Source organism: Pezoporus wallicus, unplaced genomic scaffold (genome assembly GCF_028554395.1).
Source record: "Pezoporus wallicus isolate ANWC-B61680 ecotype Strahan unplaced genomic scaffold, APGP_CSIRO_Pwel_v1 contig_10389, whole genome shotgun sequence".
In the NCBI taxonomy this organism is placed as follows: domain Eukaryota; kingdom Metazoa; phylum Chordata; class Aves; order Psittaciformes; family Psittacidae; genus Pezoporus; species Pezoporus wallicus.
Genome location: NW_026637666.1, coordinates 105,535 through 128,178, shown reverse-complemented (window position 1 = coordinate 128,178; position 22,644 = coordinate 105,535). Strand labels below are relative to the sequence as shown.

General features: G+C 46.9%; 1 protein-coding gene across 8 annotated transcripts in view; it reads right to left on the bottom strand.

The window, feature by feature from the left end:
* Positions 1–22,644, bottom strand: part of TPST1 (tyrosylprotein sulfotransferase 1) — a 49,663-nt gene that overhangs the window by 14,030 nt on the left and 12,989 nt on the right. For 4 of the 8 annotated variants that reach the window (XR_008971926.1, XR_008971925.1, XM_057407097.1 and 1 more), the window contains exons 1-3: positions 16,584–16,708; positions 8,101–9,045; positions 224–422 (exon numbers count right to left, since the gene is read on the bottom strand). Coding sequence is in view for 2 of the 8 variants with exons in the window: in XM_057407097.1 (XP_057263080.1) it covers positions 224–422; positions 8,101–8,945 (1,044 nt within the window). In the remaining 6 variants the exon portion in view is untranslated. Of the gene's footprint in view, positions 1–223; positions 423–8,100; positions 9,046–16,198; positions 16,297–16,583; positions 16,709–22,644 lie in introns of those variants that run through there. The other 4 variants (XR_008971930.1, XR_008971928.1, XR_008971927.1 and 1 more) reach the window with 2 other exon arrangements.

The following is a 22,644-nucleotide window of genomic DNA, read 5'->3' as shown; positions in this document are numbered from 1 at the left end:
AACATAAACCAAATTGAAGACAAACAGCAGGAGAAAGACTTTCGGTGCTCAAGGTCCCATAGAATTCTTCCTTTTCATCCCCATGGCAAGGAAACCACATTGCTAAGTTTCAAAAGGTATTAGAAACAGACTTTAAAATCTCCAAACAAATGAAACACGAGACTCTTCAGCTCCACAGCTCACATCCATTTAGTCAGTCACTAAACACACAAAAACGCCTTACCCTCCTTGTGTTTTCCACAACTTTTTGATCTGGCTTTCCATAATTTGGTGGATTGGCATACGGATCGTAGCCCAGTTTTGCTAGCATGGGTGCAATCACAGGCATATCTTGCAGAACATCAGCAGGTATCTTCCCAACCCACTTTGACAGTGCTTCCACATTGACTGGCTTGATTACTTGGTCAGTAGATCTTTCAACCCTGTGGAGGAAGAAAGACAGATTACATTTTGCATCCCAACCAATACCTGCTTCTTCACTGGCATTAAGGCCTTTCGCTTGCTTTGTCTGGGTTTTCATCTTCCCCTTTCCAAATGTCATGTTTCTACAGAGCTGATGGGAAGTGAAGTTTTACTACAGGAGGCTAAAACGAGAATAACAAGCACAACATTCATGGCTTAGGCTTTCATACAGAATGTCCTGAGGCAAGTTCTTTGCCTAAAGACAGCAGTGAAAGCCAAAGAGCTGTTAAGTGAAAAGTATGCACACACCTACATATAAAGCTGTTTTCCCGCTGGCATATTCCCACACTTGCTCTTTCATTGTCTTAAATGCTCTTGGAAGTCGTATTCGAAGTTTAAAGTCCAGGTGCCATTTCTTCCCCCCTACATACTGTGACTTTTCCAGTAGGACATCTCTATGGGAATGACAGAAATCCATGGACTTCAATAATATTATTCATAACCATTCCTTTTACTGATTGCTTGGCCATTACACAGTTCCTTAAGGCAAGTGAATAACCATAGTGTCTTATGTACTGTGTTTAGAAGACAGTTGATTTGCTGCTTATTTAGTCAACACTCCTAAGGCCCCATGTTTGTTCTTGCACCCTAGTTTTGCTGTGTGCTTGTTGGGTTGGGTTTTTTCCAAGGGAAGAAATCTGTCATCACTTTGTTTTCCCCCACATTCCTTGCTTCTTTTAGGTTAGCAAACATACACCTTTACCATGTTACTTCTGAAACAGGCCAGCAGGACTCGGAACAGGCTGAGGAGTAAAAGTGCACAAGTGTTTTGGAGGTCAAGGTTTATCTTTCTTCTGAGGCAGATTAATAATCAGGTCTGTATATACAAGTTGCCCAAAGGAATATTTGCATCTGCATTGCAAGTAAGACCCTAGGTATGCCACAGTATCAGTAATTCCTGCTGGATGGCTATACCTGCTATATGCTAAGCATATAGCTCTCACATCCACTTGCAACTACCATTCTTCCCATGCCTTATTTACATCATGATGAGTTTTCCATCTCAAAAAGCTCTACTGCTCAGAAATGGAAGTGATATATGTGAAAGTAACAGTATGAAGTATAACAGCAGTAGCTTTTCTACTCATGATAAAGAATGAGAAAGCTGAGATCGAGTTATTTCTCAAGCAGCCAATGCTCCAGTTCTACAGCAGGCAGGAGATGAGAAAGTATCTTCTACAAAAAATAAATGGAATATCCAGAAATGCTCCTGACAGTTTCAGAACTCAGAAGCCTGAGTTAAGTCAGATTGCTCTCAAGACTGACATCACTCAACTTGCAAGAGGAACAAGTTTGATTACAGTTACCTAATCAACCTCCACGAAGAGGCTAAAGAATTGTTGCAGAGCAGACAAACATTAAATCAATAGCAAGAAGCATCCCATTTAGATGCACCCTGGACTGTGCAACGAAAGCCTTATAACCCATGCATGCACGTCTTCCAGTCATCAGTCTTTACCGTGTTGCTCTTTTTCACTTGTCATCATAGTTCGAGTGTTTCCAGGACAGAGGAAGGAAGTTAACCATACAATGCTGGAAGGTCAGTACCTGATGTACTTTAAACACAATCAACACAGAACAAACCAGACAGGGAAATGGTCACGTATGGGGAAAGCATCTTGGCAAGCTGAGCCTTCACAGATGGCTGCAAAAGGTGTTTAATGGAAGCTGATGAGTAAGCACCTGATGACCAAAACGATGCAAGACAGCTCCCAGAACATTCAGCCTTGCTCTCTTCAACCAGGAGCTCAAACCAAAGGCAGGAAGTCAGAATGGGATTTTGGGACCGGGGAGTCACAACCTAATTTCAGCCCTCCTGAAGGCTATTGCCCTGGGGTCACAAGCCTGTAGAGCAAAGTAAAAAGCCTGGGCATTGCTTTTTTGAGCCTTCTAATTAGAAGATGAGCTTCTAACTTCACATCACATTAGCAAGAAAATAGCTGTTAGGAGCTGAGTTTCTGAAGGTCAAAGTGGCCTGGCAGAGGACAAGGCACCACAAGTCAGGAGTCCTCAGAACCATGCTGATTGGGACTGTCAAGAAAAATATATCCCTAGGTCTGTGAAGAGGCTTTGATTTACAGACCTTTCCCTCTCAGAGCCAGCCAAGCCCATCACCAAAGCTGCAGATTGATTGGACCATTTAAAATAAGGGTGATACTGTGAGAACCAGGCAACAGCCTTGGCTAAGAGCTTACTGAAACCCCAAACCAATGGGTGTTATACATCAGTTAGGACCTAAATTGGTACGCATGTGGCTAACTCGCCCTGAAGTAAGAGCACATTTAAAACGTGTATGTTTTGCCCCACTCTCATTTTAGTCTTTGGTAAACATAAGCTCAGCATGAAACACTTCCTGGTGATTAATCACTGGCGAGAGATAAGCAGGGAGCTACATTTAGCTCCTCCAAGGCACGGATTCAAAAATACACTGTACCACATTTGGTCTTCAGCATGAATCCTTTTCTGCCCTTTTAGTTAAGGTGGGAAGAAAAGTAAAACACAGTTTGGGGGAAAGATTCTTCAAGAGCAAAGAACACCTGAGGAGCATGGGGGAAGACAGACTGGGGACAAGAGGAAAGAAGCACACACACCACACCCCACACACCCCCCCCCCCCAAAAATGCATCAAACAGATCAAAACAAGGAAACATTGCAGGTCTTGACAAATTTGATTATGCATGCTTATGGCAAGTGCTGCCAGGCTCCACTGCAAAAACACAGGCACGGTTTCAGCTTTGAAAGCAGCTGGTAGCGTGGAAGACACGAGTAACCCCAAACACTTCCACATCCATACTAGAATCAACTGAAAGGTATGCATTAAAAATAGTATATTCTGAAGTAATTTTGCTTAGACAGCTATTTTCATAACCAGCCTAATAAAAAATCGCTATAAAAGGGTTGACATTTCTTCACGTCCGTGGTCACCACAGCTGGTTTCAGTTAGGAGGCAAATGCCAGAGCTATATTAACAATGCTAGTTATAGCATGTAGTCCAGCCATAGTACATTCCTTCAACAGCCACGCTGGCAATTACTTCAAACCACAGAAGGCTTCCCACTACTACAAATGCTGCAGTGCACATCCTTAAAACCCTTGCCGTGTTTCTCCTTGCAGCTGGATAAAACCAAAAGAAGAAGCAAAAACACTAAGTAAAACAGAACAGTGAGACTAGGGCTGCATCAGTAACAGGGATTACTAAGCAAATGCAGGAAAAGAGAGTAAGGCAGCCAAGAGTTTCCTCAAACCAAGCAGCCAGGGGAACAGATGAAGTCAGAATCTTAAACACAGGCTGTCTGGTACCTAATATTGCTGTTAACAAACTGTTGCATAAGAGCTTGAGTTTGCAAGAAGAGAAGAACAGAGTCAGCTCAGTGCCTGAAGAATTCCACAAGCCAGGTGGCTGGCTCATCCCTGGCACAGAAACAACCTGCATGCACAATCTGATTCTACACACAGCTGCACATAAAACATCTTACAGTGCCCGTAGAGCCTCATTCCATCTGATACAGATTTCATTTGACAGCGTTGGATTGCGGATGAGTGAAAACCATATTCTCAGACATGTACGTTCTGTCACCAGGGATTATCGTCATTATAAAGGGCTTTTAAAAACACTGCTATCTTCTTTTTTTCTTTTTAACATTTCAAGACAACAAATTCTTGTCAGATTTCTTTTCAAAAACCCTCCAACAGTTAAGCCACCCCCAGGTATCCATGCAGATGCTGAGCCTGTGTGAAAGGTCTGAAAGCCTTTAGAGTGAGTGGAAGGTGATTAAGGCAGGCTTCTCTGCTCCTTTTCTTTACACAGTATCACAGCCTTTGCAGATTGTAGTAGTAGATCATTCTCTCACTTTGAGGTTTTCTACCTTGCTGACAACCAGGGAACTGATTTTATCTTCATACTGTCCCTGCCACACTAGGCAGGCTAAGCTTATGTGGTGGGATCTTTTAAATGAACATCACATTTCATAGAATCACAGAATCATAGAATAGTTAGGGTTGGAAAGGACCTTAAGATCATCCAGTTCCAGCCCCCCACCTCACACTAAACCATGCCACTCAAGGCTCTGTCCAACCTGGCTTTGAACACCACCAGCGATGGAGCATTCACAACCTCCCTGGGCAACCCATTCCAGTGCCTCACCACCCTTACAGTAAAGAACTTCTTCCTTAGATCCAATCTAAACTTCCCCTGTTTAAGTTTTAACCCGTTACCCCTTGTCCTGTCACTGCAGTCCCTAATGAAGAGTCCCTCCCCAGCATCCCTATAGGCCCCCTTCAGATACTGGAAGGCTGCTCTGAGGTCTCCATCAGCTTCTCTTCTCCAGGCTGAACAGCCCCAACTTCCTCAGCCTGTCTCCATACAGGAGGTGCTCCAGCCCCTGATCATCCTCGTGGCCTCCTCTGGACTTGTTCCAACAGTTCCATGTCCTTTTTATGTTGAGGACACCAGAACTGCACACAATGCTCCAGGTGAGGTCTCACAAGAGCAGAGCAGAGGGGCAGGATCACCTCCTTCGACCTGCTGGTCACGCTCCTTTTGATGCAGCCCAGGATACGGTTGGTTTCTGGGCTGCGAGCACACACTGAAGCCGGCTCATGTTCATTTTCTCATCAACCAACACCCCCAAGCCCTTCTCCGCAGGGCTGCTCTGAATCTCTTCTACAAGAGATTTCAACACAGATGATTTAGTACTTGTGATATTCTCCTTCTGCCAGTAAAAACTGTAATATCATTTGAGTGTTCCAATTTTAATATACTACTATGAACCAGCCTGAAGCACTTGGCAGCAGGCATGTGGCAAATTAAAGCTCTGTAAGAAAGCAGAGTAGAAGACAGAGTTGCAATAGGCAGCAGTGTTTCAAATTTCCTTAAATCACGTCTGAAGTGATCTTCAGCATCATCCCTTTGGAAAATCAGGTGGGAGAAAGCCATCAGAATACAGAGCTCTGCTGGTCCTGATTCTTTCAGCTGAGAGATTACGGTATTCACACTGAAGCAAAGAGCACTCCCCAAGCAAGCTCAGGGAGAAAGTCAAAGTCGTAAGAGAACAATGCTGCTTAAAACCTGCCCCAGAAGGTAGCCATGCACACCCAAGGCCATGAAGAACTCAGCTGCAGCTGGGAACAAGCTAAATGCAACTTGATAGAGGGAAAACTAAGTCTAATATGCAAGGTGTGTTTTGTTCAGCTGTCAAAGCTTGTTCACCTGTGGCAGACTCTAAAGGTCGGAGTGAAATCCCTGGCAAGCTGCTCCTCAAAGGGTAATTTCTTCTGGGCAGTCACCCCCTGCTCTGGGCAAGGAAGCCCTACACAGGCAGCAGTCCCTGTTCACAGCACCTGGCTGCACACAGGAGGGCAGTGGGAAGCTGGGATGCTAAAAGCAGGCAGTTTTAACTGGTACAAAGAAATCAAACTGGGAATCTCAAGCTCCTCCTCCATAATTTCAATTAGAATCATTTAAATACACAAAACAGACATTGAAGAGAATGTCATATTCACTGTTTTTCTTGCAGCCTTCAAAAGCCTGAGTCATATAATATTATTATATCATTTAATTAATATTCTACTATTATTTAATAAATAATATATAATATATAATAATATAATCATTATCAGATTATAGAGGTCTCTTGCAACTGAAAAACAAATCTCATCACCTATTTCAAGGGTAATTGATTAGATGAAAAACATCAGACATAACACTAATAAAACCCTTTCTTTTTCCACTACTGCCAGAGCCTTCTAAAATAACAGATCACTTTCCCATATCAGATGAGAGCTGATAAAACCATGCAGAAGTCCATGAATAGATTGAACTGAAGCTCAAAAGAACATGTTCATACTTGCCAATCCTGAATTTGAAAGTTTGAGTCAAAAATAAACATGAGAGTAAACATTCTACTTCCAACAATCCAGTGCCTTAATTTTTAGAGACACGAACAAGTGTTCTCAGCTCCTCACATCCCATTCCACCAGATTTAACCAGAAATATCACTTGAAACTGTGTGAATTCGGTAAGACTACTACAGTTGTATAACATAGAGGTCCATTAACTTCCAAAAATGCTGATCTGGAAGCTGTAAGGTAGTGCTAATTTAGAAGGAATGACATTCTGCATAGTTAGTTTTACAGGACACTTAACAGAACTTGGCAACCACCTATTTATATCACTCAGTTTACTCCCCCCTCAGCTGCCACTGTGAAGCAGTAACATGATGCAGGCAACTGAAGAGGAGTTCACACGCAGATCCAGCTTGCAGAGACATACAACAGTGCCCTGCTTCAGGTTAACATTATCAGATGTCTTCAATCTGTTAACAACAAACAATACAGCAAAAAAAGGGGGTTGAGATGCCCTGAGAATGAACAGTGAAGTGGTGGTGGCTGTGTTTCTTCGGTGGGAACAGTGATGCAAAACCTCCAGGCTGTAAATATATGACCATTATCCGAGTTTCAAGCTCTCTTTGTAGCCACTGACTAATAATGGTATGATTTGCTCTAAATCTTCTTCCCCTACAAAGTGTTAGAAAACCCACACAGCCCCTTCCCCAGGCATTAAATAAACCAAATCTCCCAATATTTATTTCTCAAGCCTGTAGTTTTTACAGACACTGGAATCACTCAGTATCCAACAGCCTGACGTGTCTCTACTCAGCCCACACTCCAGGCTGGGCAAGGCCTCTGTTACTCAGAAGCATTTGGCTAGTGATGAATATTCTATAACCAGAAGCCAAGGAATTAAACTGGGCATGCCTTGCTGCTGGAACAGGGCTTCTTAATCAATATTTTAGAAACTTAAGACAACCTGGGAGATGTATCTGCCATTGCAAAAATAGGAAGAGAGATTCAAACACTCACATCCTCCCCCTTCAATGGCAAGCCTAGCAGCATTTTGGATGTTCAGCTGTAAATAGTGGCAAAGAAACCAGAGTAGTTTAACTGGAGAATTATCTACCCTTTTTCCTCTTCACAACACCCATCTAGGTTTTCTCAGGAGATTGGTTTCTGAAAGAGGCTAAATCAGGTGCACAGATGGCACGGCAGTAATACTGAGAGATTTGCTCACAACAAGGTTAATTTTATTCAAAATGCTTGCTCTTTTCGGAGCACATGCCAACAGAACAGCACGCCAATTCTGCTCTCTATTTTGTTGGAACACTTTCTCAAGTTTCCTGGAAGAGTATGTCCTTGGCAAACGTAACTCAACAGCCATTCTGGCATTGACAGGCCTTAAGTTCCTGAAATCAAAGGGGTGATCTCGCCAGGGTAAGTAACACCAGCCTAGATAAAATAAGCCAGCTTCATTTTGGGGCATGGAGAAAAGCAAAGTTATACTGGAGGTAAGGCCGGCACGAGACATCTAAATTCAAGTTAGACTGATCATTAGTTAAAAATTCACTCACATGCTCCATACACATTAGTGGGACAGTTGTTTAATGGGAGCAATCAGAGACTGCAAATCATTAGGTAACAGGGATTCTTACTTCCCAGCTAACATGCATCATAAACCAGTTTCCCAAAACATCATTAGCTACTTAAAAACTGAATCCAAGTTATGACTAGTCTTTTCTATGCAAAATGTACTATTTTAGCTCTTAGAACAATACAAGGTAAAGGAGGAATGCTCATACTCACTTTGAAAGAGAAACACCCCCTGCTTTTCCAATCATTTCTTCATGGTGCAGCACAGCTTGGTTCCATGGGATGCGAAGAAACTTTAAGAGAGTTCTCATCCATCTTTCAGGATGCAATACGAGTTGTTCATAATGCACGAGCATACACCTTTCAAAACCAACCTCCATACACTGGTTATACATAGTTTCTATAGCACGATTCCATTTGGTCAAGCAGTCCCTGTAGCTGTTAAGGTCAAATCCAGCTATTGTGACTTTTCTAGATATCATGGAATGCACAGATGCACGACCATCCCGTACCATCAGAAGAAATTTGGCATTGGGGAAAATTCTGGCAAGATAAGTTAAGGATTTTAAAGCAAAGGGATCTTTGTTACACAAATACGGAGCAGGCTCCCCATGTTTCACAATGATTTCCAACAAAAACGCTTGCATGGCTGAGTCCAGAACCTCATCTGTCACTCCAGCTTCATCCAGTCGGATCTTCTCTTTGCTTGACCTAGCCCACATCTGCTTAACTGCCAGAATTCTTGGGATCACCCTTGTCTCTTCTCCACATCGAATATCCGGATGGGCATCAAGCATAGCACGCATTAAGGTAGTGCCACTTCGAGGGACTCCTCCAATAAATATTAAAGGCATGTCTTTGTTGTAAGCAAAGGTTTTGTTTGCATTCACATTGGAAGCAGTTCTTACTGTGCTTCTCACACTCTCCACCCTCACAGGCTGGCTGCGTTCTTCTATTCGATGGTGACACTCCATGGCGTGTTGGCCCAAATAAAACACCGTCACCGAACTGATCACCAGACATGCCAGTAGCAAGTTCTGTTTGAGTTTCCCAACCATTTTGATAAAAGACTGTCACTTCAAAAGAAAGAAAGCTTCTACTTCAAAGTATCTTCTAGTTCACATGCCATGGGAATCCTAATCCAAAATAAATTAAGGTCTGGTGAGAGGGGAAAAAGAAAATACGTATTTAGAACTTTGTTAAGATCTACTGTGATGAATCAACAACAGAAATCACAGAATCATAGAACGGTTTGGGTTGCAAAGGACCTTAAGATCATCCCGTTCCAACCCCCCTGCCATGGGCAGAGACACCTCACACCAAACCACGTCACCCAAGGCTCTGTCCAATAAATCTATTATTTCCTGGTGTTGCACTAAGACCAGTAAATGCAAAGTCTAATCATGACCACCCCATAATAAAAAGCTTTTTTGTTAACCCATAGACCCAACACAAAGCATAGGATTCAGGACTACAGTTACCATTTACATGCAAGTTCTCTGGCACATCTTAACGGACTTGAAAGGATTCTTCTACTGGATAGCCACCGCTAACAGTCAAGAAAAGACATCATTTATATGGGACTCTACACATTAAAGAAGCCAGTCACCAAGATATAACCAAAAAGAACAAGATACCCCGCACAGATCACATGAGAAACGACAGACAAATGTAAGTATTAGAATACCTCTGGCTTGCTGCACGGATGGTAGCAGTATCCTGCTCATCATCACATTTTCACATAACTACATGATCTCCTGTTTTGCTTGAAATACTCCATTTCCTTCACTGGATACAAGAAGTTAGCAAAAGCCATTGCACAGTTACCTACCAACACTGACAGTGTCCAATTTTCGATGGAGGCCTTTAGGCAATGAAGAATAGCTCTGTCTGTGACAGAGCCATTTCTCAATATGACTATTATATGACTTCTTAGAATCAAGTCAATTTTACCACACCAAAAGCCACTGCTTTTCTCCTGCAAGTTTTCTTCAAATAGGAATGGTACTGTTCTCTACAGTGACAGTAGAGCCCAGTATTCAAAAACAAGTTAGACTTGCACTGGAATTCAGGGTTTGCACAGCCAGCACACCTATTACTAAATATACTATATAGCCCCTTTTTGAAATTCTAAAAGTTATTTTTCCAAGGAGATGAAGGCTGAAACCCCAAGAGACACCAAATAAACCCAAGGTTTTCCTTTTCCCCCCCTTTTCATGTAGGATTTTTAATACTGCATTATTTAAAAGCAATTTTCATTTTCACAGATGAGATGAAAACAAAGGCTGTGCGAGATGATGCCTGGACATGCATGGGTCTGAACAAAGCTTTTAGATAGAAACAAAAGACTTAAAAGAAGACCTGTCTGCCGAATTCCAATACAGACACAAGAAGGACTAAGATTATTCCACGTCTTAAAATGAATAGCAGTGGGTTATATCCAACTAGCTGAGATAAAACTGGTACTCTGCTGCCCAGATGACTAGATCTGTTCGTGACAATCTGTACACTGCATCTCTATTTTTTCTGTTCATAACAGCTAATACACAGACAGATGTTTCACCTGTATTCTGCAGTTCATCAGCTTTGGATTTTCAGAGAAGGTAGGCTGAAAACTGACTCTTCCTCTCAAAACCCAAATGAAATCAGTACTCTAAATAACTCACTGCACAGTATGAATCACAGATGCTCCTAATTGTGAGGACCTCCAAGTACTGAGGTACCGTCAACATTTTCAATGACTGGCTTCCTCAAGGCTTTTCCATCTCTGGCAGCAAGGCACGACACAGCCCTGAATGAAGAACATCCATATGCCTACTCTGCCCTCTCTCCAAAACATCACCCAAGTCACCTTTTCTTCCACACCAACCCAGCCATTAACTCAAGAGGTTCTGAAGTCACCACCTGAGCAAGACTGGAGAGCTGCTCCCCACCAGACCACTGCCCTCATGGTCAGCAGCAGCAGGCAAGCGGCCTTGCAGATGCTGCTGCAGCTTTTAACAGGTAAGCACCTTGCACTCTGCAGCCCCTGCTCTATGAGGCTGTGCAACCAGATGGCAATAGGCAGAGGACAGAACTCCCACTTCACACCATAGCAGTGCAGGGGCAGAAGAAGGGAGGAAGGAAGGGAATTCCTCATGCAGGCATCTGTCACAGTATATTTTTCCTCTTGCAGTGCATCCAGGAGAGCCAGTTGCCAAGCTGTGAGAGAACGTCTTGCTTCTTCACACTAACAAAGCTTGTTCCAATCAATGATTATGATTACACTCAAAGTTCAGCTTTTAGTCTTTCTTACCAAAATTAAACTGGAATCATAGCTTAAGGATTAACTCGCTTCTTCCTATATGAAATGGCCATGGAGCTCTCCCACACTCTCTTGCCAGAACATCACTCTCATAATTAATCCATCCTCCATCAGAGGTTTAATTCTCCTTTACATACCTCTCCTTGCTAAAGAGCTGGCTTCAACTGCACCTTAAAAATCTGGCCATTAAAAGAAACACACTCCCAAAACGTAAGTGGAGGTCAGCTCAGTACAGTACTCAGAAAGAAAGAAAGACAAATCAGAACAGATTCAGTAGGTGCACCCAACCTTCAATGAGGGAAGGGGAAACTGTTCTGCTTAACACTAGCAAAAAGTACATAGAGTATCTTTAAATGCTTTAGATGCAGTAAAGATTTAGTTCAAAGTCAGTACTCATCTGAGAGAAGAGTTACCGCAACAGGAACAGTATTTTGCCACAGAGCACACCAGACCTGCAAATATTTATAGTTCACACAATCCCTGACATTATTCAAGTTCGAATAAATCCCATAAACCTCATTTCCTCAAAGAAAAAAAAGAAGATGACACAAACATTCCCTAAATGCAGCAGGTAGGTAGCTGATTACTACAAGAAAAACACGTCAAGACTGAGTGCATCAACTGTTTTCCTCTGCCCATTTATAAGAGGATATATATCACTTAAATCAAACAACAGAAAACCAGCATCAGCTTTCAGAACCAACAAGCAGAAGCCTTTTGACGGAAGGCTGAAATCCTCATCTCACAGGCTGGGTAAAGCAGAATGATGACTCTCAATGTAATTCCAGCTGGGAAGGCAAACAAGCCTTGTGGTCTGCCAGTAGGTTCCCTAAACCTACTCCAAGTATTGCCCACTCGCCCACGAAACAAAACCCCATCCACACGACAAAGAACCCCCATACCAGTCAACCACAAATACTTCCATTTGATGCAGGAACTTTTCTTGGTAAGTTCAAAGATGCCAAAGGCTGGAAGACCATAAAGAGCTTCTGCACAAACAGGGTTGTTCTGCCTGGAAGCAATACCTGCTGTGTGCAACTGCCGTGAACTGCGGCAAGACCAGGACTTTGTATGTCAGGAAACCAACAGAAGAGCAGTCAGAAACAGCACCTCTCAGCAAGCTAAGCTACCCTCCAAGCCAGCAACCTCCCTTCTGGGCCTGAAGTTACACAGAAGGCTCTCTGGGACAAAGTATGACGTATGGAAGTTACTGCCCTGCTAGCAGCTTGCAAATAAACCCCACCTTCTCCCTCCTCTGCATGAGGAAGGGCTCTGGATCGCATCTGCCAGCCTGAAGGATTATTACAAGTCTTCAATGTCCTGCTGCTAACAGACACTCAACTGAGAGCATTTAAAAATCACAAGGAGGCAAAAGCAATCCCTTGTCAGCATTTAAGCAGAGCTTTGGAAACTGCGGCATTTCTACCCACCGTGAGCTGAGGAAAGCCAAGCGAAGCTCCACCTAAAAGCACATGTTAATAAAGATACCCCAAAAGAACTGAGAGAAACAAAGCACCCAAAACAACACACCCAACACAGTCATACACTGAGGAAGCTGAAGATGGCTACAAGGGTAGGGAAGGCCTTTAGCCTTCAATTTCAAACGAGAGACTAAACCCAATTCCGAGGAAAATAAGTGTAACACCAAGAAAAAAAGATCTCCACGTTTCACTATGAGAAAGTGCAGCTAAGCAGAAGCGTATGTAGCTGAATTTTATTCCCAGAAAAGTCAGGCCTATGAGTCAGCCACAAGATGATGTTAGCAAAGCAAAAATGCCTGCTTTGTTTCCTCCTTCTGCACGCACTAATCCCTCTCCCTGCATGCAGCAGGTCAAGACCTTTTTCCTCAAGTTCACCCAAAAAGCATTGCAGATTTTTAGCATAGTCAAGAGGCAAATCATTCATTCGTGTGTGATGTTAGAACGGTTTGGGGTCTGGTGTTGTTGAAAGCATTCCCTGCCAGCAGGAAAAAAGATGATCCACTACCACCCAGTAATAAACAAGCCTCATAAGCTCTAGAGCTCAGACTTGCACTTTCGAGGCTGGAAAGAGTGATGACCACCTCACTTCTCATGTTCAAGCAGGCAGCTTCTTCCAAGGCTAAACTGACAGCAAAGCAACACTGGAACTATCAATATCAACAAGCAAAAACCCAACCAAACCCCTGCCAACCCCGCCAATGAAAGCATTTCTCAGTGATTAGCTTGCCCTTGGGCTCTGCTTCCACCTCTTGGACTTCTGGCTCAGACTCTGGCACCCAGATCTCTTTCTAGGAAGAGCAAATACAGCAGTACTGCTTGGAGTTTTGTGAGTGTATCTTGTCCCTGCATCTGCCCAAGTGTTCACCACGGTGTTTGCCCTCAACACACCTGGAGAGCTTTGCTGGGAGGAAAGATCACACTCAGCTATGTGTCAATGGGCTATCGTGCTTCATGGGCATCCTTCCCAAAATGCTGTGCCCTCCCACCTCTGCTGGAAAGCAGGAGCAGGAATGTTGGAGTTCACACTGCTGGAAAGTTGTGATCCTCCTCACATTCCCTCTACAGTTTACCCTTGTCCTCCTATCTTGTTCATATGATTTTCTTTTCCTACTCAGGAGGTCTATTCCATCCCTTAGTCTCTGGGGCTATGATTCCCCCCACAAGGCTTTATAGACTTTAGAACCAGAAGATCCTCACAAGTCAGAAATGCTTTCAGATGCACAGCCACAGCCTGACTACTCCACCCAAGGCTCATGGTATAAATCTGCAGAGGATATTCATTTTACAGTGGCAAGATTGCTAAAGTGAATGGGAAAAAAATCCTAGCCTGTCGTTCTCTATGGTCACTCTGTTCTCTGCTCGTGAAAGTAGAAAGAGAAATGAAAATGCTACCAGGACTTAAAAGAAGCAACTGTCACTCACATCAGTACCTTCCTTGCCTCTCCTTGCACCTTCACTTTCCCTCTATAAACCTGAATACTGGAGAGGCAGCAGGTACTGAGAATTCTCAGGAATCACCTTCAAAACAATGTACATTCAGAAAAGTGGAGACAATATATTTCTTCGAGAAAGTTCTGTATTAAACAGTCCCAGTAAGAAGCCCTTGCATACAACGTCATTCTTTCAACATTCCTAAATAAAACTGACAGCAAGGAATTCCATAAAGCCTTTCCTTCACTGAACTGGTTTGTTTCTGGTCGTTGGTGTTTGCTCACCACAAAGAAGATTGCATAGGAAAGCTGACAGTTACATGATAATGGTATAGCACACCACCAAGGAACACGACTGAAATATTCACTGCATACCACTTCAAGAAGCTATCCAAGCCGTCGCAGGCTCATTTAGAACATTGTTCCAAAAGTCATTTAAGTATCCAGGAAGCACTTTTACGCCTTTAAAGTGGTGTTTGCACAATCACCTTAATGACTTCCCCAAGACCGGATATCATATGTTACTGCCAGTCCCATAACAGCATCTGAGAGAAATGCCAGATTACAGCACAAGAAAGCAAACCCCAAGCAAAACAGCAAAGCTAGAAATAAAAATCAAGCAGCCTTGAGTACCAAGTCCATCTTTAGCTTTTCAACCATCATGGCTATCAAGCCCTGCATTTGTTTTCTCTAGGTTTCTTCTCCCATCAGTTATACGGTAGAAAAGGCTGATAAAACAGAACCAGCAGCTTTCACTCATTTCCACAAAGGACTAAGCAGTAAGTCATCTGCCAGAAAGCAGCTGAGATGAAAGAGCCAACTCGACCTCGTGAAGCCCGTCTTCACGCAGAGCAGTTCGACAAGCAGATAGGACAAAGTTGGACAGAATTAGTGTAGGGGAATGCAGATGTGTGAACAACATTCCCTTACCGTTCATAAGTAGGAATGCTGTTCACAGATTTGCATTCCCCTTGAACCTACTTTGGGGGGTTGTTTTTTAACCTCAAGCTTGATGAATCCCAAGTTTCCGTACTGGGGGAGACCACATACAACGGTGTAATAACCCCACAGTTTCAAGTGCAATCATATTACAAGGAGTAAAAAAACAAGTGCTCACATTTATGCCTTTCTCTCATATAATCAATAGTAAAAGATGCAGCAAGCTGTAACCCTTCCATTTACCAGTTACACCCCCCAAAAGACAGCTTTCTTCATGATCTTCCACTAGATATACAGACATACACACGTATATATGTACGTGTGTGTGTAAAGAAAGTCAGAAGCACTTGTGCTTTCTCTGGACCTACTAACACTCATAAGCTTTCCAGAGAAGGAAACCATAGCAGACCCGAAATTGATGCCAAGCTGACTCAAAATTCAGCACTTTCAGGTTTTTCAACAGTTAAGCCATCTAAAACGAGTTTAAAAGTACAGCTAATTAAAACAAAGAACATTCTACTGCAGCCGCATATATAATACCTCCAGTAAATGATCTGGATTTGCACATTGAATGGTCAAAAGAGAGTTACCAACATGCTCTCAGTTATGCAAGAATACACAGTATCTGTTAAGCACTACAGTTACTACTGGAGAACAATTCAACAAGAGGAATTTTACTGGCAACACACAGGCTTCTAGCTCTTTAAACGGATGGACTGGGTTTTAACTAAAAGAGGGGAAAACCAGAGAGTAGCACGCACTGATGAACAGATGAGCTCCTCTTCCGTGCACTTTTACCTGTACTGTGCCTCCTCAGGCGGATTCCAGCACTCTATTATTATACAGGGTACTCCACTGAATCAAACTGCTTAACGGTAAAGATACAGACCTACAAAACGGCGCTCACACCATCACATGCAAATGGCTTCTTCCAGCGACAGCACCAGGAAAACCCCTTCCAGCTGAGACGTTAGATCTGCCGCTGAGCCGCTCGCACACTACGACCGCTCTCCGCTGTTCGCAGACACACACGCAGCGCTGTGGGTCTATTTCCGTGCCCCCCCTGCCCCGCCGCGGTGCCTACAGCCTCCCCCGCCGCCGAACAAAGCCGTGAGCCGCGCGGGTTCTCCCGCCCGCACGGAAACTTTCCCCTTTACCCGGCTCGGATCCGCACTGAACCCCGCCACGGCACCGGCGGGAAGCAGCTCCCCGACCCCGCCGCGCATCCTCGGGCGCTCCCGGCTGCGATGCCCGCACAGCGGAGCGCCCCGCTCCGGTCCCCGCCACTCGGGCCGCTGAAGGGACACGGCCACAGCGCCGACCCGCTCGCAACCGCCGCCTCAGGCCGCGGCCGTCCAACCCCGGCCGACAAAGCCAACGGCTCCGGCGGCACCGGGGCCGCCCCAGCGCCGGGCGGGGCAGGGCGGAGCACGGCGGCTGCCGTCGGGGCTGCGAGGTTGGGGGGGGGGGGAACGGCCGTGCCCGGGGCCTGCCCCGTCGGAGCCTCCCGCCTCAGGTGCGCTGCGGGCAGCGGCTCCTCACCTGCGCTGCCGCCGGCCCCGCGCTGCCAGGGCCGGGATAGAGCCGCGCAGCAGCAGCGGCGCTGCCGCCCGTCCTCCGCCGCGGCTCCGCTCGGGCACCATCGCAGGGGACGGGAGACGGGGACCGGGGACCCAGACCCGGAGCGGCCGCACCGCCGCCTGCCCTGAGCCGCGCGGCGGCGGCTGCCATGGAAATCACAACCACGCCCTGATTGGTCGAGGGCCTCGATATGTCGCGGGACGCGGTTGGGCCCGAGCAGAAGATTGACAGGTGAGGGGGCGGGGCCTATCGGCGGGGGCGGGGCGTGGCGGGAAACAGCTGTGTCGCACAGCTGGGGCGGGCGGGGCGCACATCTGGGCGGTGGCGCCACGTGAGCATCTGGAGGAGCCCCGCGGGCGCGGAGCGGTGCCGGGCAGATGTGCACAGCGGGGAACAGCTGGGGGGGGGGGACAGCGAAGGTTTGAACGTCGGAGAGCTGGGACAGGGAAACGCCTCCCTCCCCCAGCGCTGCCCGCGGGCAGGGGCTGCAGAGCCCGGTCTGGAACCGGGTTGGGAAAGCCCTGTAAGCTCATCCCGTCCAACCGCTCCCCAGCACTGCCAAGGCCACCACTGACCCATGGCACTGAGGCCTCGTCTCCACTTGCAGGGTCGGTGACTGCAGCCCTGTCCTGGGCAGCCTGTTCCAATGCCTGAGCACCCTCTGGGGCAGGAATTGTTCCTCAGCTCCATCTAAACCTGCCCTGGTGCAGCTTGAGGCCGTTTCCTCTTGTCCCATCCCTTGTTCCTTGGGAGCAGAGCCCAGCCCCTCCTGGCTCCATCCTCCTGTCAGGCACTTGTAGGGAGCAATAAGGTCCCCCCTGAGCCTCCTCTTCTCCAGACTGAACCCCCCCCAGGTCCCTCAGCCGTTCCCCATCACACTTGTGCTCCAGGCCCTGCACCGGCTCTGTGCCCTTCTCTGGCCCCACTCCAGCACTTCAATGTCTCTCTTGTGGTGAGGGACCCAGAACACAGAATTCAAGATGCAGCCTCACCAGTGCCCAGTACAGGGGGATGATCACCGCCCTGGCCCTGCTGGTCACACTGGTGCTGGTACAGGCCAGGATGGCATCGGCTTTCTTGGCTGCCTGGAAACCATCCAAACCCCATGATCCCTCTGTCCTGGGTGTTAAGTGCAGCACTACAAATGTCCCAGAAATGGAGAAAAGCCACAGTTACACATTTTAACAGGCACGAGGCAGTGCAGGACGGCAGGGAGCACTGCCTGGCCCGCAGCTCAGGTCTCCTCTGCTGTTACACACCTGTTCTGCAGCAGTGGGGAAGCGCCAGCCATGTGCCAACCACGTGCACAGCTGCACACACATCTGGAAAAGCATCAGGCCGGAGCACAAGCTTGAGCCAGCTGCAGCACATCTCACAACTCCCCTGCCCCACAGCTGGGTGAGCAGCCAGGCAACGGGGGGGATGATTCACACCAGCACTTTGCCCCTGGAGGTGTAGCCATATGAAGAGACTCATCTACACATTAACTCACCTCTAATGAACACTGGCCTTAGGTCAGCCTAACTCCTTCCTTCTCAGTGCTCTATGCAGAAAGAGACCTTTTATTCCTTTTTCCCCTAAAAAGTGGGAAAATAGGTTGAATTTGACTTGTTAACATTAACATAGTGATATGTAAAGGCTGAATTAAACAGAAAACATATTTCTTCTTTACACACAGGAGCCCTGGCCCAGCTGCCATCACTGCATGCAGACAAACACCCTGCAGAGAAGTCAGGGCAGCTGCAGGGTCGATCAAAGGGAACAATCCCATGGGATATTCCCCAGATCTGTTCTGCTTGCCAAATAGGGGAAGAAAGTCAGCCAAAGGGATTTAACATGATGCCAGCCCAAAGTTCAGCCTGGGAAAAGCCATCTCTGTGTCACTGCAGCAGGACAGTGCAGCATGGGAGCCACAAGACTCAGTGAGGGCTTGGCTGTCTGGGGACACCAGGGCTGGGAGACAGCACCAGCAGTGAGGCCTTGATGGAAACCACTGTACAGGAAGAGATCCCTTTTCATCCCGAAAGCTCTAGGATCAGGTCTGACTCATTGACCCATCTCCCGGAGAGACGGGACGGATCCTGCGCAGCTGGGGAGATAACCAGCTGGGCTTTGCCATCATCCCAGCCCTGAGCTGACAGCGATGCCATCAGGATGAGAGAATTAATCACAGCCCATTACCCCGTGTCTCACAGCCCCTGCAGTGTCATAAGGCTTTTATGAGCCTGTCAAGATGTGGTTTTCACTGATACTGATGAGCCAACACTCGCTGCCAGTGCTGCCCGGAGAGCTGATATGGATGAGCACTTAGTCCATGGCTCCTGCTTCACTGAGGTGATGGAGAAGCATCGCTATTGAGAGGGGTGAATGCACTTATTTGCTATGAAAATGAAGCAAAGGCAGATGTATGAGCAGATACCTACATTCAGGACTGTATTTTCATGGTGGGAAAAGCTCTGCCCTGTAAAGACTGAGTTTCAAGGGTACCTAACACCCGTAAGGCTTTCAGACGTGTTCAGGGAGGTGCTGGGAGCACAGAGAGAGCAGCAGCTCCTTTCAGGTGGTAAAATTCCTTTCAAATGTCTTTTCTCTGAGCTGTTGATAAGGAATAAATGTCGTTTGCTCCCGAATGCAGCTGGATTTGAGCTAACCATTTAAAGATGAAAGTCTGTATCCTGTTTCCAGTCAGTTTGCCTCAATCCATTAAACAGCACTTTTCAGATTGCTTTATTGGTTTTTCTTTTGTGGCTTTAACTGTGACTCACACAGATAGTCCCTTTTAAAGGCTTCCAATCTGTGGCAATCAAACAGGGCCTCCAGGGAGGAAAAAATGCCATTCTCCAAGGGAAAGGATGCACAAAGCAGACAGAGCTACTGTAAGTAGAGGGTGCCCCATGCTGGGCCCTTTAATCATCACTCACCCAGGGAGCCATGGATCAAATAACCCATCAAATACTGCATCATGTGGAGTCTCACTGGAGACAGAGCTGAAGTCCCAGCCATGAAGCTGCTGTTGCAGGTGGATAAACAAGAAGCTATAGCACTTAATTGCTCATGGTTTGTTTGACACTTCCATTGGCTGCTTCTTGCTGCCTTGCTCCTGGTTTGTTCCTTGAAGCTCAGGAATAATTCCTCGTTGCTGGGGCTCAGCTGCACGCACGGGATGAAGGATGAGCCCAGGAGTGAAGCTGCAGCTTCAGTCAGGGGGAGCTTGGGCGATGCTGCAGGGCCACATTCAGGGTCTGCTGAGCTCTAACAGGAACAGGAGTGGGTCCTGGTGGCTGCTCCTGCTTTGTGTCCAATTTTCCTTCAGCAGTGGCATGGTTTCCCATTGTTCCCATGCTTTAAAGCAGTGCTACCCAGCGGCTCTGGGACTGCTGGTGGGAGGAGGAGGAATGAAGAGTAGTCCCGACTCCTGAAAGCTGGAGCCATTTAGGAGCTTCCCATTAAGCCTTTTTTTCATGTTAGTTCCAAATGTGAGCAACAGCTTCAAATCAGAGACCAGCTGGACATCACTGCCTGGAGGGACAGAGCCTGGCGGCTGCATCCCTGCTCCCTCCACTTGTTGGGTCCAGGACACACAGGGGTGCGGTGCCTGGTGGCAGAGCCTTGGGCAATGCAGACTGTCACAGCTCCATCAGCAGTGACAGACTGTGCTGCTGGTACCAAGGTACACCGGTACCAAGGGCTGCCTGATGAGCAGCATCTTTCCAAACACAGCATCCAAGTCACTGCTGGACCAGCGCCTGAGCGAGCGCAGTCCCCAGCAGCGCTGCCCTGACCTCCGCTAGCTGGAGGTCTGGCACATTCAGAGTCAGAACCAGGTCTCTTTCCTTTTTCCTCCCTGAACTTCCAATGCTTTTCCTCACACCAATTCCATCCCAAGAGTATTCCTGAACTCAGCTCAGGTGAGATGTTTAAAAGCAAGAGGAAGTTTGCTCATTTCGGTATCCTGGACCTCATGCAAGAGTATTTTACCTTAATTCCACCTTCCCAACCTTAAGAAGGCAAAGAATTTCCCTCTGGCCCTGCCCAGCTGCACTTTCTGCCTTGGGCATGTTCCTGCCAGGACTGTTAAATATTATTCCTTTTCCTTGAATGCCTCGGCAGGGATTGCACAACCCTGCTCATTGCTGGCTGGCTGTCACAGTGAGAGGCAGATGGAGCAGGCTCATGGCTTTCAGCCCCACACTCACTAAAGGAGTTTGGAAAGCCAGGAGAGAGGCTCAGCTGTTGCTTCTGCCTCAAAACATCTCCGTTACCTCTGTTATAGAAGGTTTTCTATGGATAGATCCATTCTAGAGGGAACTGAGGGGAAAGAGGGATTTGGAGGAGGAAGCTGATACGATGAAGCACAGCGCAAGGGGGTTGGATTTCAGCTTGTCCTGTGCCTCTGGGAAATTCATCCGGCTTTAGGTAGAGGTAGTTCAGAACTCCCAAGCCCCACGTGTGCCTGTGCTGTCTCACAGCCCAGAGCACAACTGAGCATCCATTCTTCCCTAAGTGCTTAGTTGGCTCTGTGTCAAAGCCATGCTTAAGTCAATCCTGTTATCACTGTCTTTATGAATATGGACAAACTGCCCTCTGGTAGGGACGAAAGGATGGATGTAACACCTCACCGACAAAGTAAACTGCCAGCTCTTAAATCAGCACAACCTTCAAGTCCTCAGTGGGGTCCTTGGCCAGGAGAGGACCACGGGGCTGCATCCCCCACATCCCAGCCTCTGTGATGCCCTAAATTGATCTTGGGCTGAGGGTTACTCCAGCCCCCAGAAGCAGGGGCAAGGGATGGGAATACCCCACTCCTGGCTGCACACCATGGCAGGATGGGGAGCAATGGGGGCAGCTGGCACCCACCACTGCAGATGGATCACAGCAGTGTCTGTAACTGCAGACAGACCCAAAACGACCCAACCAGGGAAGACTCATGATCCCTAGAGGAGGAGAGCATCCAAGGACTGTGTTCACAAGTACAGGGAAAACAGGTCCCACAAGCCATTAAGCTGATGACATTCCTCCGCATCCCCTCACAGCAGGAGAAGAAGATGTTTCTGCTGAATAGATGTTTCTCCACCTAGAATCATGCCTTGCCCTTACCACAGTCTGTCTTAGGAGCAGAGCAGAGCTGTGAGCTGTGAGCCCAGTGAGGATGCAGTTTAACTTGGAAGGATGCTGGTGTCTGTCTGTGGTTCCCAGGGGCACACTCATCTTTATTGCTTTTCTCTGCTACTGGTATTATTTTCCTGGCCTGCCTGCCTCCTGTATCGATCATGTTGGCAGTGCAAGGTTTGCCCCGGGGGATGGAGGAGCGGACATGGAGTATGGGCTCAGGGGCTGGGGCACTTTTGATAGCCATACAATTTTGTTGCACAGCCAAACCCAGCAAAACCAAGCCCTGGGGATCACTGCAGGACCTGGAAGGTCCCATTCTCAGTGTTCACCCACAAAAAGCCTCTGGATCAGCGCAGGGATCCATCAACCTGCACACACAGCATCACCCTTGTGCATAACCTCAGCAGGGCCGCGCTCATCATCAAGCAGGGCTGGCTTTTCTGCTGCAAGCACCAGTTCAGGAGGATTTAAACTGCCATTATCAAAGTCAGGAGAACAGGGACTTCCTATCAAGTAGCTGTGACCCAACTGCAACCCGCTTGTGGCTCAGAGAGGAGCAAGGTGGTTTCCGCTCTGACCCCATAAAGCAGCGCTTTGTGATGAATGGCTCCATATTCCCCCACCTCTGTCTGATCTCGTGTCTGCTGCTTTCTAAATGAGGCAGCTGAGAACTGTTCTTTCCATGTGCCTGGAGAAACGATTCTGGAGCTGGGAACACCTCCACGCAGTGCTCACCCCTGCTCTCACAGGCGGTTTAGGCATCAGATGTATTATTTCATGGGGAGACTGTTTTTCCCCAGCTGCAGGAGCCTCTGGAGGTGCAGAGTTCCTGGGATTTTCCAGGCAGTCCTCGCTATCCAGTAAATACAGAAGGAGCTGTTTTTCCACTCACAGAGCAGCAGTGAATGCT